General features: G+C 35.2%; 4 protein-coding genes across 8 annotated transcripts; 3 read left to right on the top strand and 1 right to left on the bottom strand.

Moving 5' to 3' along the window:
- The first annotated feature begins 589 nt into the window (after nt 1-589).
- On the top strand, nt 590-7,528 carry LOC127255713 (DEAD-box ATP-dependent RNA helicase 47A). Of its 5 annotated transcripts, none has more exons than XR_007839711.1 (3): nt 590-2,256; nt 2,617-2,739; nt 3,842-4,211. XR_007839711.1 is itself a non-coding variant. In XM_051281402.1 (2 exons), the coding sequence occupies exons 1-2, from the start codon at nt 590-592 to the stop codon at nt 7,511-7,513; spliced, it is 1,692 nt and encodes a 563-aa protein (XP_051137359.1). In that variant the 3' UTR covers nt 7,514-7,528. The 5 variants fall into 5 exon arrangements, 2 of the variants coding, with proteins under 2 accessions (XP_051137359.1, XP_051137360.1); XR_007839710.1 differs by having other exon boundaries at nt 3,805-4,211; XR_007839712.1 differs by having other exon boundaries at nt 2,601-2,739; nt 3,805-4,211.
- Nucleotides 4,251-9,649, bottom strand: LOC127255712 (uncharacterized). Its single transcript, XM_051281401.1, has 10 exons — nt 9,529-9,649; nt 9,311-9,354; nt 8,802-8,951; nt 8,394-8,460; nt 7,882-7,939; nt 7,518-7,612; nt 7,275-7,378; nt 6,772-6,900; nt 5,108-6,309; nt 4,251-4,720 (listed from the first exon to the last, which is right to left on the bottom strand). The coding sequence occupies exons 3-9, from the start codon at nt 8,924-8,926 to the stop codon at nt 5,121-5,123; spliced, it is 1,767 nt and encodes a 588-aa protein (XP_051137358.1). The 5' UTR covers nt 8,927-8,951; nt 9,311-9,354; nt 9,529-9,649; the 3' UTR covers nt 4,251-4,720; nt 5,108-5,120.
- Nucleotides 9,650-12,101: 2,452 nt separating this feature from the next.
- Nucleotides 12,102-12,981, top strand: LOC127255803 (protein P21-like). Its single transcript, XM_051281542.1, has one exon. The coding sequence runs from the start codon at nt 12,106-12,108 to the stop codon at nt 12,802-12,804; it is 699 nt and encodes a 232-aa protein (XP_051137499.1). The 5' UTR covers nt 12,102-12,105; the 3' UTR covers nt 12,805-12,981.
- A 1,994-nt stretch (nt 12,982-14,975) lies between these two features.
- On the top strand, nt 14,976-15,881 carry LOC127255938 (protein P21-like). Its single transcript, XM_051281735.1, has one exon. The coding sequence runs from the start codon at nt 15,031-15,033 to the stop codon at nt 15,712-15,714; it is 684 nt and encodes a 227-aa protein (XP_051137692.1). The 5' UTR covers nt 14,976-15,030; the 3' UTR covers nt 15,715-15,881.
- The last annotated feature ends 1,364 nt before the right edge of the window (nt 15,882-17,245 follow it).

The raw sequence follows: 17,245 nt of genomic DNA, 5'->3' as shown, positions 1-17,245 counted from the left end.
ATAAATTAAATAAATACAAGTTTATTCACATTTATTATAATAAGATGTTTAAATTTTTATTAATATAAATTTTGATATAAAAAATTTTATGTAACAAGTATATAAATTCTATAAGTCTTGTGTTCCTTGTAGTTAATTACACATAAATATTGGGGCTCACTGAAAATAAATTGCACCCTATCTCTATTCTCTTCTGCCGTGCCGTCTTCCTGCGTCTCTCTCTCTCTCTCTTACTCTCTCCCACGCGCGCGCACGCACACATACGTACAAATATATATGTATATGTGTGTACGGCTTCATACCTGCGAGCTTATTGTTTGTGTAAAGAGATACAGCGGCGGTTTGAATTCGTGACGGGTAAGTAAGAGTTGATTGAGTGGTAGATGTTCGACAAAATGCCTGCAAGAAGCGTTAATTGTGTATTTTCATTTTCAATGGGTGCTCCATCCATTTCCTGATTTCTAGATGTTTGTTATTTTTCAGAAGCGAGCGTAGATATTGGTATGAGGCTTCAATAGCAGGTATCAAGAGCTAATTTCATTTCCAAGCTAAGCTCCGACGCTGAATTAATTAAGGGGAAAACGAAAAAATGTCTGCTGTAGCTGCAACGAGGACGCTTCTTCTCGTTGGTGACCGCGTTTCTTGTAGGAAATTTCACTCTTTTTCGCGTCTAGGGTTATTATACGACAGAGTTCGTTTTCTGAGTCATGTTCGCAATCAAAAGGAGGCAGAGCCTCTCACTCTTGCAAGTTTTGGTTTGAGGAGTGAGATTTCAAAAACCGATGGAAATGAGATAAGCATACAGAAGCAAGGGGTTTCCACAATTGAGGTCCCCAAAAGAAGAGAAAAGAAAGTAGCTTCTAAAGTGATTCATGGAGTTAAGAAGGGGAAAATTGATCTGCAAGGATTAGCTCCATTTGCTGCGAAATCGTTCTCAGAGCTCGGCCTTCCTACTCTCATGGTGGAGAGGTTAGAGAAGGAAGGCTATAAGGTTCCAACAGATGTTCAGGCTGCAGCAATTCCCAGCATTCTCAATGATCATGATGTGGTGATCCAGTCTTACACAGGATCGGGTAAAACACTAGCCTATCTCCTGCCGATACTGTCGGAATTGGGACCTTTTAAGGAGAATGCGGAAGCTAGGACGAAGATGGGTATAGAGGCGGTGGTTGTGGCGCCATCGAGAGAGCTTGGAATGCAGATTGTGAGGGAATTCGAGAGGGTTCTCGGACCTGTGGATAAGAGATTGGTTCAACAGCTCGTTGGAGGTGCAAACAGGTCACGGCAAGAAGAGGCCCTCAAGAAGAACAAGCCTATGATAGTTGTGGGGACGCCGGGGCGAATTGCTGAAATAAGTGCAGCTGGGAAGCTTCACACACATGGCTGCCGGTATTTGGTTTTAGACGAGGTGGACGAACTTCTTGCCTTCAATTTTAGGGAGAGCATGCATCGTATACTCGAGCATGTTGGTAGGAGATCCAGTGCGGGTCAAAATGTTTCAAATGGGACTAAAGCTAGACGGTTAGAAAGGCAAATGATAATGGTGTCTGCCACGGTGCCATTTTCGGTGATCCGAGCTGCTAGAAGTTGGGGTAACAATCCACTTCTTGTCCAAGACAAACGCGTAATCCCTCTCGAATCAATCCCGGCTCCAGGAGCTATTAAGCCATCAGAATCTCCTGATTCAAGTTCGAGCAACGAGGTTCAGAGTCATTCTCCGGTTCAGAGCCTACCACCATCATTGACGCACTATTATTCTGTTACGAGGATACAACACAAAGTCGACACATTGAGGAGATGCATACATGCTTTAGATGCAAAATGTGTGATAGCATTTATGAACCACACCAAACAGCTAAAAGATGCCGTCTTCAAGTTAGAGGCTCGTGGGATGAAAGCTGCTGAGCTACACGGGGATCTTAACAAACTCGCAAGATCAACCATCTTGAAAAGGTTCAAGAATGGGGATGTGAGGGTGCTGTTGACCAACGAACTTTCAGCAAGAGGATTAGACATACCGGAATGTGATCTTGTGGTTAATCTAGAGCTGCCCACTGACTCGATTCATTATGCACACCGGGCTGGCCGAACAGGGAGACTTGGCAGAATAGGGACTGTGGTCACAATATGTGAGGAGCCGGAAGTTTTTGTGGTCAAGAAGATGCAGAAGCAGCTCGGGGTTGTTATGCAAGCTTGCGAGTTTGCAGAGGGAAAACTTGTCGTCGAGAAAGATGAAAAAAATGTAGAAGCCTCTAGGTAATCCAGTTCATTATAACTTGTTAGAATACCTATCATCGATGCATTTTCTTTTCCGGACATTTTTAAGGAGATGATTAATTATAAACTAGTCTGTTCTACCGTATGTCTTAATTGTTACCGTAATGTTTTGTCGCCTTATGTTTTACATGATGATTTGTTAGATATGCAACAAGTTTTTCTTCTATTCTCGATTTTGCCATTTGGATAGTCTCATAAATGTTACAATATAGATCTATTCAGCATTTTGTGTGTATATACGCATGCTTGGTAATGGGGAATGAAGTATGTTTATATTTAAGTGAAGGAAGCATCACCATATGATCCTCTTACACAATGTGTAGCCTGATATGAGTGCAGTAGCTGCGATAACTAGGAATAAAACAAACGACATGCATACTGAGATCGTAGCTGCCTTCTTGAGTTGTTCCATGTTATTCATCGCTTGGATTGCCGGCACAGCTACAGACGACGCTGAAACAAGTAGGTATCCTGCCAACTTTACGATACGATAAATGAAATATTATTATGCAAAGGGTCGAGATCAAGTAGCTTCATTTTATGTTATTGCCATTTTTCTAACTCCTGTCTGGGTTTTTTTCATGTTTAAATTTCAACCTATTTGTGAAATGTGAGTATGATCATTTGAATGCCTGAGAGTAGAATATTTCCCTATCATGTTGACAGAGATTAACAGAATGTGCTTTACCTATGAAAGTCGTGGGGTTTAAGCTTGGAAAGGTTATGGCAAAAAATACAGAAATTTCATGTTTTTTTTCTATCTTCTATCCGTTGTGGAGCGAAACAAACTTACCTGGTCGAAAATGAAGCTGATGTAATCGGAGAGATTGTCGGGGATGAAAATCCCTGTGTAGGCAATATCGCAAATACTTTTGGACAGTTGATAGGCTGCATAGAAGAATTCCAAGATGTTCACACTGAAGCAGTACCTATACCATATGAATCACCAGTTATGTATGGTTAGAGCTGTTAAACGAGTCGAGCGAGCTCGAGTATCGGTTGTTCGAGCTCGACTTGAACTTGTTAACGGTACAGGCTCAGCTCGGCTCGTTAAGAATTCGAGCCAAATTCAAGTTCAAGCTCGGCTCATTAGGCTCAAATTCAAGCTCGAGCTCGGCTCGTAAAGCTTGAACTTGAACTCGAGTTCGAGCTTGATTTGAATTGTATACATATTATGTATATTTTTTAATATATAAATTATATATATTTAATTTTATTCATAATTTTTTATAATAAAATATTTAAATTTTAATAATAAATACAAATTTTGATATAAAAAAGTATATATATTATATTAATATATAAATCATATAAATATATTATCACTAACGAACTCAAGTGAGCTACTCGCGAGCCGAGGTCGAGCTCGGCTCATTTATCTCTATAAACGAGCGAAGTCAAGCTGTTAACGAGCTGAGTCGAGCTTGGCTCGCGATTCGTTTAACAGCTCTATGTATGGTATAGTTAGTTCTATGTCCTGTCTAGATTTTCTTCTTTATTTCTTACATGAATTCCGGGTAATCCCAGAAACTGTTGCCTTGTTGTTTCCTATGCTTGGAATTAGCCGGTGAAACTGCAGCTAAGGAAATAGCTGAGGCAGAGGACAGAAACAGAGCCAGAAACCGGAGGAGGAGATTGGCCATCTGAAGCGAAGGCAGCCGGGGATTCCATCTGGTGGTGGAGGCAACCGAAAATGAGAACGGAGATGGAGTTGCCAATGGCGGGGCTGGTGAAGGAGTGGCTGTTGACATTTGACATGTTCAGACAGGTCACAGCTTCCCTGTCCTATACATATATGTTTATATCTTGCTTGATCAAGTTATCTGTTAGTTGTGTGTATATATATATAGTATGACAATGACTTTTTATCTTAAACTATGGATTTAACTTACCAAATATGCCAAAGTTGGAATATAGACAGTAAGGCATGTGCGTATGTGTAGTCAACAATGGACAATGCAAGGAAACTGCATACATACACCTCAAATCCCTATTCTAACATTATATATTACATATATGGAGACAATTTAGGAAAAATGCATAAATTTCTTCCACAACATGTAAAATCAATTATTATCCATATGCATATGCAGCATAGAAACATTCGGTACCATAACAAGTATTTCCACCAAATAAAATCCAAATCCCTGCAGCAGTCATCAACACTTGGGCAGGTTGAATTTCTTATTACTACCTCTATATTTCAGGAATTATTATTATTATTATGATTCTTATTAATCAGAGAGATGCTCTAAATTCAACACCCCAAACCTTTATTCTGTAACTGAAAAAACAAAGAGATCAGACCATATCATAAGCAAGCAGCCATAGTGTTCATTCTGAGCAGCACCCCAAAACATCTGTATGCTTCCTTTTACTATGCCGAATTTATCTTCAGTAGAATTATTCCGGCTTTCCCACAGGCTTGAAGGTCCCCAAGACCCTGTTGTTCATCAATGGTGAAAACAATAGATAAGTTAGTTGGTATCAAGTAGAAAGTCAATACAAGCAGGAACACAGTAACACCTGAAGAACAAGGCTTCATTGACTAACAAGCAGATATGACATCCATCGATATAAACATGAATACGATATGTCAGATGAAAGTTATCAAAGATGTTAAAGGTCCCAAATAAGTGAACTACATGGCCAAGTTATATGTCTATGTTGATTATACTGCCACAGAAACCATATCAACTGTTTTTTCACCACAGAATCCTGTTCCGGCCAGTCTACCACCATGTTCAGCCAATTTATTGAAGTTATGATCACATAAGAAACAGGCAGCCAACTATATAATTAGGAATTTCCGATTGAAAACGGAACTCACAGATTTCATAACTTCATGGTGTCAGCATCATTTTGGCATTGAAGGCAAGTTCTGAAGAAGGAGTCGAAGAGCCAGGAGTACATCTAACATTGTTTGAATCACTCTCCAAATCAAATGCATGTTCTAGGCATCGGTCCAGACCCTGTCCACAAACTGATGCTCCGGAATCAGAATCCCTAGAATGCAACCGGCCTTTCACACACATCGAGCTGAACCCATTTGCAGCATCTTCAGTATCAGAAACACAAGATGTAGTACATGTTGGAGTGCTGAAATTACTAGAGCAACCTGTATTTTCAGTATATCTCGAATTATTTTTTCTCAGGATTGAAGAGGTATACTGGTAACTCATTGCAGAACTCATGAGCAGAGACTCCGGACTACCCCTGCTACTAGATATACTCAATGACAAGTTAATGGGATAGAAAGGAGAAAGATGATGGCTAACATGCTCAGTCTCTACAAGAATGCTCTTGCCAGCAGAATTCGGGGTGCAGGAATAATCAGTGAAATTGGATGTAGGTGTTTCACAGACTCTGCCTCTTTTTTTAGCCTTCTCATTCTCATAGCCATATCCACTTAACGACAAGCTTAAATTAGTGTCAACGGGAGAGCAGGCAGACTTATCATCAGTTACACATGAACTATTCCGGGTTCTTTTTGGAGACTCTATTGTGCTTGCATATGTTCCTGGAAGAACATCATCAAGGCTGAATGGATCTGTTCTAATCCAAGTGCATGCATCCAATGTGTTTTGTAACAAGCAGTTCAATGGGGGTTTCCATGATCTCGTTTTGTTAGCACATCCTATATATGGAAGTTCACTTGAACTATCAATTGTGATGCTTGGAAATTGAGTGAATGGATTCCCTTTAGTTTGAACTTCCCCAGGATGTCGGCTGTTTCCTACAAGAGAAGGTTTTGTCTCTGAAGAATCCACAGAAAGATTAGATTTCCCGAGAGCCATTGTCACTGAAAGGGCACCATTTGTGTTCGATGAAACCTGTTGTGGGCTAGAGGATCTAGGTTCAAAGAGACTAGAGGGCATCCTACAACTTCCTGCAGGTCCCAATTTTCCTTCATCAGTGCAAGCATGGGTATATGCATTTCCCCTCAATTTTGATATAGACAAACGAGGCATATTTAAGTCAGGTTTCTTCTTCAATGTGCAATTCCAGTGATTTTTTATAGCATTATCAGTCCTGCAATCAATGAGTAAATAAACACCATCAAAAGTAGCAGATTTAAAAAGCAATACAACACCCAAGATTATAAAATATGAGTACTTAAAATCTAAAGAAAATAAACTATAGAACATTTAGAAACATAGAGCTAAAAAATCGCGGATCAATCAAAAGGACAATCAAGTATTGCCAGAAGCAACTTGGATTATTAAGCTAAAACCCAGATAAAATGAACATAAACAACAAAGTATGAGAGTTCGAATAATCTACTCAGAAAAACAAATGAAGGCGTAGAATCTGAGTCTATTGAACATATACTGTCTATATATAACTAGGAAAAATAATTGTTTTAGCTTGTGCAAACATCAATTAAATAGATCAATCAGCATTATCCGAGTAACCTCTGAACTTGCAAGCAAACATTCAAGAAATTGTATTGTCACTATTTGCTACATGATAAATAAACTTCAAAATAGATACCTTCCAGGTAGAAACTTTGCAATATCTGCCCATTTATTACCAAGTAAATGGTGGTAGTGTGCCAAAATTGCTTCCTCCTCTTCAGTCCAAGCATCTTTTTTAACTGCTGGATCCAGGTGATTATGCCACCTGAGAATTCACAGGCAGCCAGTGCCTTATCAGAAGAAGAGTTACATACATTCTACATACATATCACTGCATTTCTTCAGATGTCAAAGGTTAGAGGCTAGTATCTAATTCAATGTATTTGCATGTCTTCAATAATAGATCACAGCACAATCACCACCAATATTCAGTATTATAATCAATAATTCTATTCATTAGGCAATGAAAAAAAAAAAAAAAGCCCTACTGTCTGCATTTCTATTCTGATGATGTGAATATGTGATTATATTCTAAATATATTGAAGAGCTGCTCGCGAAGCTCCTCATCATGTATTAAACTAAGAGACCAGTATTCCACTAATATTCATAAAAATTGATTAAGCGTATGTATTACTCACCTCTCCCTGCACTGCTTGCCAATGCGACCAGGTAACAACTTTGCAATTGTTGACCATTTCTTAGTGCCATACTTTCCCACTAACTCAATAATACATTCATCCTCCTAAAGTTTCAGACAAAAAAGCACAAATATGTATATAAATGATCATAGGCATGATATGACACAAGTGTACTAAGTTTTTTTTTCTCGTGTTTTTCTCTAATAATATACAGAAATCAAAGCAGTGGACAGATGTAATTACCTCCCTTGTCCAAGGGCTTTTGACAAGGTCAGGATTAAGGACCTTCTGCCAACGATGCAGGCATTGAACATCTGTCCTGCCAGGCATGCATTCAGCTGTACAGAGATGGACACATTTGAGAATGATTATGATAAGGGGACTCGTGGCATACCAGATTAGGGAAGATATTTGGCGATAAAAGCTCTTGTTACACATGAACAGAAACGGGAACTTGTCATTGATATATATGGAAGAGGCATTTTGCTCGTCATAAGGCATATACACAGTGAAAGTTCATAGCAATGAACACAAGCTCATCAAGAAGCGGAAGTATATGTTCATGGAATTGCCAAAAATCAACCTGCTTGTTGAATGATAAGCTCACCTATTTTTTTCCAGTTCTTCCCATTGTACCTTTGCACTGCTTCAGTGAGTAGCTTATCCTATCGTAAAAATGAAAGAAAAAAAAAAAAAAAGGTGATTGTCTCAAAAGAGCAGGACTTAAATAAGGCAGTGACTCAAAATTGGCCGGGTCATTAACTTCTCAGCTAGCAAAATGCCCTGCCTCCCTTTGTACGCAACAACTTTCTCCTATGGTAGATTCATTTTTCACACCAAAAAGTCATAAAAATTCATTATAGTAATCAACCAAAAAATCAGACACTCATGCAACTCCACTCAGAAAACAACAGCATGCACACTTGAGGCGTTAATGAATCTCTATGTTGAATGCCAGCACAAAAAAAAAAAAAGAAAAAAGTTATATCTAATAGCAACACAGCTTATAAACATCTATCTCAAAGTACAAAAGCTTGGCAGCTTCTGTTACTGTCGACTCCAAGATCACATTAGTTTAGCCAAACTAATTTAAGTTGATAATCGAATGAAGGCATGTACCTCCTCATTTGTCCAGCCAGCTTGGGAGGAACGTCTAGCTGGGCCAAACCGTCGGTGAATCTTGAAACTACATAGAACAGAAATGAAATGCGTTACCAACACCCCCTGACTAATGTGAGCACAAGTAGCACTTAACTGAAAAGCCAATTTAGCATATACAAAACCAGAAAAACATATAGCAATTATCATCATTAACAGTAAGTTAAATTCACATCACCAATCACATGAAAACATGCAGAAGTTAATCTGTTGAAATATTACTCCGCTCAAAAAATAGAATCATGTATCTAAACCCATATCTGATTATTTTATAACAATTAATCCAAAATGATGATATTTATAAGATCAATTCTGTGTTCCAATATTGCTGAGACCAGACATAGGAATGGAAAGACTGGAAACAAATACCCCGAAACAGAAGAGCATCTTGGAGTGAGATTCTCAGAACTGCTATCAGATAATGAAGAATGTGAAGTAAATCTGACTTCTTTGGCAGCCTCGGGTGTACAGGACTCATTATTGACTTGGATCATGACTCCCTCCAGATGATCCACCAATCTTCAAAGAACGCAGATTTCATCAAGATACATTTCTAAAACCTCCTCTACTCGATCAAGCAAACAGAACAATTCACATTACAAAAAACAAAATTAATTTAGGTTTACTCTGTAATCCATTGCTAACAAAAAAAAAAAAAAAAAATGCTGAAAAAAGATCAATCCTTCATAAACCAAAACAAAGAAAAGATAGAACCAAATCCCCAATTCGTAAACTCTCAGATTCCGTAAAAACAGATGGCCAAAATCCAACTCGCAAACAAAATCGCAGCTCCAATCCAATCGAACCAAAGTTGAAGCAAACACCAAAAAAACACATAACGCAATCGAAACAATAACAAAACAACCGCAACTCCTCACCTAGCTCCCGTCGGCCACCTCAGTCCATCCTCCTCCTCCGACACCTGCAACAGACAATCAATCAATATTCAGCCAAAGCCACCAAAAACTCCACATTATATATAAAATATATCAACAAAAAAATACACAAAATAAATGCCGAAAAGAGAAAACTCCGGCATTCATTAAGGCATGTACGTTAATGGAGAGCGAGAGCGAGAGAGAGAGGAGTAACCGACCAGGCTAGGCTAGGTTTTAATGAAAATGACGAGAGAATGAAGTAGCGGGAAACTCCACAGATTAAACACACAGACAGACAGACAGACAGCTAAGAGAGAGAAATAACAAACCACATACACGCAGAATCTCAGCAGTCATGTAACGGGTCTCCTTCCTTCCGTATTAATTAATTAACTTCCCGGCCCACCTATTTATTTTATTATTCTATATAATAATTAATTAATTTATTGATATGAATTATATATATGGGAGTAATGATTGATAATACCGATTTCGTGTAATTAATTCTTTTAATATGGCAAGTTAATAGGCCTCCAGTAATTGGGCTTGATTGGGCCCTTGTAGAGTAAGCCTAATAAAATATACTCATATCAAAAAAATTTAAAATAACGCAATAAATAAATAAATGAATAATATTTTATACATTCGTAATAAAAACACACGAGTATTGTATATATATTGTTTGTTTAATTAATTAAAGGTAACTAAATAAATAAAGATAGATTATTTGTAGAATGTTCGCAGACCACTTGGCACTTGCAATTCAAGAATCCAATACTGGGTTTCCAATAATCGAGTTTCTCTTTTTGCCTGAAACTTATTCATATTTTTCACTCATATTATAAATTTTTTAATAAAAAAAAATGTAAAATAATATGATATAAGTATATTATATATTGAAAATGGAGTCAAAAAAAAAAAATGATTGAGAAAACAAATGAAAAGTATACTAATATAATATTAAATTAGATATATCAATTACTAGTATTTTATAAGATAAATAAATTATTAAACTAAAAATAAACATTGTTTATTAAAATATATAAATATTATTTTCATAATTAATTAAATTATATAAATTTATTAAGGGTGTGTTCGTTTGATGGATTTGGATAAAATTCCACTATTCATCCAAAATTTTTCCTCCAAAAATATCAAATCAAACACCTATTTTTCATTTTTTATATTATACTAAAAATCAATTTTACATTCAAAACATCACATCATCACCTATTTATATCACATCATACAACTATTTAAATTCAAAATTTTTACTATTCAAATCCCAACTCAAAATCCAAACCCCCAAACAAACACACCCTAAATATAAAAAAATAAATTAATGTATCCCCAAACAAACACACCCTAAATATAAAAAAATAAATTAATGTATCTTGTATAGTTATTGTACAATAATGGTTCTTAATTTTCTTAAAAATGTAAATACAATTTTGTTACGTCACCTTTGTTGAATTGGTCAGTGCGGCATTATAAATTGAATACTGTTTTATTCATGTATCAAATTTCGAAATTACTTAAAACTCTTTCTCTATTGTTTTATAATGATACTTGGGCCAATTAGTCGTTCCGCAATCACCGCCAAATTATAATTATATTTCTCATTTTCTTGTATATATAAATAATAAATAAATAAATAACTGTTGCTAACATTTTGCATATATACATTTTCTTTTTTATTATTTTTGCATATATACATTTGATTGGACAGTATATTGTTGAATAATATATTTAAAATTTATATAGTAAAATCAATCAATTTATCGAAATAATAATCTCCAAAAACTGAACTGATTATCAGACAGCTGGACTCGCCAAGGGAAGGTTCCAAGTAGAAAAAAAGTTTAAATTTTTTTATTTTTTTGTAGAAAAAAAGTTTCAGTTAAACTACGGAACTGATGGTCAGTCAACCAATTGGTGGCTTTCACATATACTTAATAAGAATAATAATAATAACTACATAATATTACTTTTCTTGATTTTAAATTGAGCTTTATACTTAATTGTTTGTTTAAATTATACTATTTTATAAGAGAAAATGAGATATACTTTTATCAAAATTCCAAATTTTCCAAAAAAAAAAAAAAAACATATTTAAACAGAACTTATATTGTGAATAATTTAAAAAATAATTGTGTTTAATTGTATAATATTATATATATATATATTTATACATATATTGAAACATAAACCAAAATCGTCTGTATCTCTTTAATTTTTCTAGCTTAATGTCACAAAATTTGAAAAGTTTTATATGTCTAATGTTTTTATCCTTTCATATATACTAATTTATATAAATATTTAAAATGAAAAGGTAAAAACAAAATAGACAAAACAATATAATTTAGGTAATTAAAGTTGAATGTTGGGTTCAAAATTGTGATTAAGAATAGTAAAAATATTGAATATTTTATATAATATAATACAAATAAATACATGACATAATATTCAAATAAAATATAATAGCATCTTATGTAGTATATATGAACTTATTTAATTTTGGGGGAAAAAAGGCAAAATAATAGAGTTGGGGAGCCATACCTTACTCTAAACACATACTTTTCCGCAACATTAATTTCATGTAGCTGAAATTTCCACAACATAAATTCACTCGTCTTAGGTCTCTTGACTGGTTTATAATTATTTATTTAAGTGTCACATTAAGTAAAATATTATATATATATATATATAATTAATTTCCCAAATTACCCCTCTAAAAGCTCTATATATATCTGCCACACTACCACTGCGTTTTCCAAACGGCTACCTTTCCAGCCATGGATTCCTTATCAATTATTTCCCGCTCCATCCTCCTTCTAATCGTCATTTCCTGCATCTCCGGCGGCGGCGCCGCCACCAAATTCACCGTAAAAAGCAACTGCCCAAACCCAGTCTGGGCAGCGGCCACGCCGGTGGGTGGCGGTCGCCAGCTCAACCGCGGCGACGTGTGGGAAATCGATATACCGCCCGGCACCCCATCGGGTCGGGTATGGGGCCGAACCGGGTGCAACTTCGACCCGAACGGAAACGGGCGGTGCGAAACCGGCGACTGCGGCGGCGTACTCCAGTGCGTAAACTCCGGCGAGAAGCCGTTCACGATCGCGGAGTTCACTCTCGGCCCCGCCGGCGGTCAGGACTCGTACGACGTGTCTCTGGTGGACGGTTTCAACCTTGGGATGGAGTTCGCCGGCGACTCCGACGGCTGCAACCAGAGAACCCTCAGGTGCACGGCGGACATCGTCGGGCAGTGCCCGGCGCAGCTGAAGGCGGGGAATAATGCGTGCAAGGACCCGTGTACGGCGTTCGGGAGGGATGAGTACTGCTGCCCGGAAGGGTCGACGGTGCCCTGCGTTCCGACGGACTACTCGAAGTTCTTCAAGGAGAGATGCCCGGACGCTTACAGTTACCCTAAGGACGACACGGCCACGAAAAGCTGCCCGGCGGGGACTAACTACAGCGTTACTTTCTGCCCTTGATTTGTCCACCTGGCAGGGATTGGACGGCCGAGATCGTTTAGACATCGTATGTATGTGAGAATAAGGTTGAATGTGTAAAGCCATGCACGTATGATGCATGTGCGAGTAATAAATGTGCGTTTCAAGGGCTCATGCACGTCTAGGTATATATATAGTGGTTCTAATAAATTTAGGTTATATATATATATATTTAAAAAATAGTATTATACTATTATTTATTAAAAGTACTTTTTTTTCAAAAAATCATATCAAAGTTTCAAATTTTTACTATTTTATTTGTTTTTTTTTAAAAAAAATAAAAACTAACAAAATCTATAGTCTAAACAATGTTGACCAAGACTTGCAATATACCTTTCACTCTCATTAATTCCATTTCCGTTTCTGTCACATTTTTTAATGTGTTCAGCTAATTGTTTCACCATATACAATTTTTTAAAAATATATATTAATATATAATATATATTCACGATACAGTAAAAATGAAAAAAAATATACACTATTATTTTTTGTGATACTTTTATAAAGTTTCATAATGCACAACAAAAATACCTAGTAAGTAGATACACATAATTCCATTGAATTGAGCCAAACTTTTTATGTTTAATTAGCTCGGTTCCTATCCGTTTGTTAAAATATATGAGTTAAAATTTTTGTTTAAATTTAATTCAATAACCAAATTTTGTTCGTCTCGACTTGGCTTGTTAAAAAGTATTGTATATTATTTATTTACATGTAAACTCAAGTATAAAAAATTGTGTAAAAATATAATTAAATATAATATATATATATATTTATTTACTAAGTATAAAAATTGTTAATTTTATTTTTAGTAATATCTCTATGGAATGTTGGCAAATAAATTTGAGGTCATTCACAAATTCTACTTATTTACTACTATGCTGTGATAGCACAGCTAGATAGATATGACCTAAGTCATTTGTGTGCAGAAATTAAATAAAAGTGAGCAACAAGTCAACATGGCGATTCATAGAAACTAATACACAGTACAGGCGGCTATGCAATATTTATATTTAGTACATGAGATTATTCTTTAAATAAAATAAATTAATTATGGTTAAATTAGGCCGATTCAACATTATGTGCGACAATTGCGAGTTATAAAATTAAATGCTTGAATTGCTTATTAAATTTATCTGTGAATTCTAGTATAATTGAACAATATTAAATAGTAATAATAATAAATAATATATCATATTTATTTTAATTTTTTTTTAAAATATTAAAATATAAATTACAAATTACAAAAAACACGTCCTGTATGAATATATATATACTCATTTTTTTATATACATATAATGGCTCTTTGCCAAACTATGCCATAATATGATGAGAAGAATTTTCATATCTTGACTAAATCAAGACTGCCTATGTATACCACCTTATAAATATAATATATTTATAGTTTGATTTAATCCTGTGTCATGCATCTTCTTTCATTTTAAAAATAGGTCAAATCCGATATATATTCAAATTAAGATGACTATTCTATAGTTTGATAAACATAAACTATGGGCGTTCATCTTGTGAATTTCAATATACATATTTATAATTTATTATATAAAAAATGATATGTTTGTTTGATTTTGATTTAAATTTAATTTTAATAATATAGTATCAATTTGAAATCATAATCAAATTAAACACATTCACAGATTAAATAAGAAAACAATAACCAAAGAGTGCTTATTAATGTTTATAGTTTTAGGTCATTCGGATGTATGACATAAGAAATTATGAGAGTATTATAATAAATGATGTTTTATGTATTTTTCTTATTGACTTTAATATTATTATTATGTATATTTTTATTATTATTATTTTATTTTTTTTGTAATATTTTTTAAGAATAAAACACTACACAAACACCACTCTTTTTACAAATATTTTCCAACTATGCAATATATATATATATTTTTAAAAATACTAGTGTATATATATATATACCAAAAAAAAAAAAAACAGCATTCAATTATATCGAATAATTATTTATTATTCCCATCTTTCTTGCGTTCAAAACTCCTAAAATTCTAAAGACTAGACTTCATACCTTTCTTCTTTTTCTTCTTTCTTATAAATCTTCTTCTTCTTTTTCTTCTTCTTATTATTATTAATGCATATGTACTGTACGTAATAGTGTACCTTGGCTCTCTCTATATATAGCCTTCACTGCAATTAAATTTTCTCACACCTCTCCAACAAATAGCAATGGATTCCTCAAATCTCACATCTCTTTCCGTCGCCCTTCTCATTACCCTCTCCGCCATCTCCGGCGCCACCGCCGCCGTATTCACCGTCCGGAACAACTGCCCCTACACCGTCTGGGCAGCCGCCACTCCAGTGGGCGGCGGCCGCCGGCTCAACCGTGGCGAGTCCTGGACCTTCAACGTCCCCGCCGGCACCCGCGGCGGCCGAGTCTGGGGCCGAACCGGCTGCTCCTTCGACGGCGCCGGTCGAGGCCGCTGCCAGACCGGCGACTGCGCCGGCGCCCTCGAGTGCCGCCTCTCTGGCCAGAAGCCCCTAACCCTAGCCGAATACACCCTCGGCAGCGGCGGCGCTCGCGATTTCTACGACATCTCGGTTATCGACGGCTTCAACCTTCGGATGGAATTCAGCGGCGGATCCGACGGCTGCAACCAGCGGACGCTGCGGTGCGCGGCGGACATTATCGGGCAGTGCCCGTCGGAGCTGAGGATTCCGAACGGGTGCAATGATCCCTGCACTGTGTTCAGGACCAATGAGTACTGTTGCAATACCGGTCCGTGCGGACCGACTCGGTTCTCCCGGTTTTTCAAGGACCGGTGCCCTGATGCGTACAGCTACCCTAAGGATAATACAGCAACTAAGAGCTGCCCTGGAGGGACAAATTACAACGTCGTTTTCTGCCCTTAGATCGATCCGTGTTTGGACGGTCCGGATTTGATTTTAATTCACGTCTCTGACCTATAGAATCTATGCAAGAATAAATAACTAATGATGTGTAATAACATTTCCGATGGAAATGAACCATACGTTGCAATAATATACTCTCGAAATGATGTAAGTTTTTCGTTTTTTAATTGTCAGCTACATTTATATATAATATTATATCATTAAAAAAAAAGGATTGTATGATTTATTATTATTATTATTATTATTGTATGATATATCCAGCCCTGATTTAATTTTCATATATGTCAAAGTAAAAATCAATGAATCAATTAAGTACCATAAAATTATTAAGTACTACTCTCTCAGATTCATTTAAATTTTAAAGCCATGTAGCTACATTATTTTGTTATGTACTTTCAAAATGAATTTTCCACTGAAACATTATTTTTATTTGTTCAAAATAAACAGCTCCAGTAGCTACATATATTGAAAAGTCCAAATTCAGCGAATAGATCTCTACCTCATTATATTAATTATATGAATATTTCATTCATGCTACGGGGGAATACGTAAATATATTCATATATATATACATATATATATTTATTAATATTAACAATTTTTTTTATACATGTTCTAATCAATGTATATATATATATTTGTGTTTTGTGTGTATGGTTATTTATTAATGGGGCATATATTTTTTATATTAATGCGGTATATATATATATATATTGATTAGAACATGTAAAAAAAAAAAAAATGTTAATATTAATAAAATAGTGTAAAAAAAAAATAAATGTATATATGTATGTGGATAAAGCCTAAATATTGGAATGTGGAAAATATCAATATGAAACTAAAGACAGTTGGCTTCTGTGGCTTGACTTACATAGACTTAGACTTGGGATTGCTAATTTGTTATTATCTTCTGAGAAAGAAAATAAAAATAAAAATACAAATCTTAAAACGAATTAAATACTAATTACTATTTCAAAACTCGTGGTTGATACTTGGTCGTAACTTACTACTATTATATGTTATTTAATTAATTTTGAAAATTTGACCTCAAAATAGGATCATAATATGGTGGTACTAATTAATTTAATTTGATTGCTACATGTCTTATACGATTATTAATTAAAAATATATATTAATATATTACTCCCTCCGTCCCACATTTCATGTCCACGTTGCCGTTTCTGTCCGATCCCACGTACCATGTCACTTTCTTTTTTTGAAAAATGATTATACACTTTAATCTTATTTTAAACTTTTTAATTTTATTTTTTAAATTTTAATTAAACTAATTAGTTATCTTAATTTTAATTTATAATTATTTATATTATGGGATAATTATTTTCACTAATATATTTTTAATTATCTACTGATTACCCCCATCCTAAAATACCGTGTGGGACAGAGGGAGTATTATTTTTATATATTTTTAAAATAATAAAAATTGATTATTTTTTATATTATGAAATAATTGTAAAAAATACTCCCTCCGTCCGCTTACAAAGTTTACATGTTTCTATTTTGAGACGTCCAA

This window comes from Andrographis paniculata, unplaced genomic scaffold, assembly GCF_009805555.1.
Source record: "Andrographis paniculata isolate CXL003 unplaced genomic scaffold, ASM980555v1 Contig54END, whole genome shotgun sequence".
Classification (NCBI taxonomy): Eukaryota; Viridiplantae; Streptophyta; class Magnoliopsida; order Lamiales; family Acanthaceae; genus Andrographis; species Andrographis paniculata.
The sequence above is the reverse complement of the archived record's forward strand: the minus strand, read 5'-3'. Positions and strand labels throughout refer to the sequence as shown.

Excerpts from the sequence above, each read along its gene's own strand:
- LOC127255803 (XM_051281542.1), top strand. The coding sequence starts at position 12,106 with ATGGATTCCTTATCAATTATTTCCCGCTCCATCCTCCTTCTAATCGTC.
- LOC127255712 (XM_051281401.1), bottom strand. The coding sequence starts at position 8,926 with ATGATCCAAGTCAATAATGAGTCCTGTACACCCGAGGCTGCCAAAGAA. Across the intron at positions 7,613-7,881 it reads GAAGAACTGGAAAAAAATAG|CTGAATGCATGCCTGGCAGG; the intron begins GTGAGCTTATCA and ends ATCTCTGTACAG. Across the intron at positions 6,901-7,274 it reads GGCAAGCAGTGCAGGGAGAG|GTGGCATAATCACCTGGATC; the intron begins GTGAGTAATACA and ends GTGAATTCTCAG.
- LOC127255938 (XM_051281735.1), top strand. The coding sequence starts at position 15,031 with ATGGATTCCTCAAATCTCACATCTCTTTCCGTCGCCCTTCTCATTACC.
- LOC127255713 (XM_051281402.1), top strand. The coding sequence starts at position 590 with ATGTCTGCTGTAGCTGCAACGAGGACGCTTCTTCTCGTTGGTGACCGC. Across the intron at positions 2,257-7,488 it reads AAAAATGTAGAAGCCTCTAG|AAATCAAAGCAGTGGACAGA; the intron begins GTAATCCAGTTC and ends AATAATATACAG.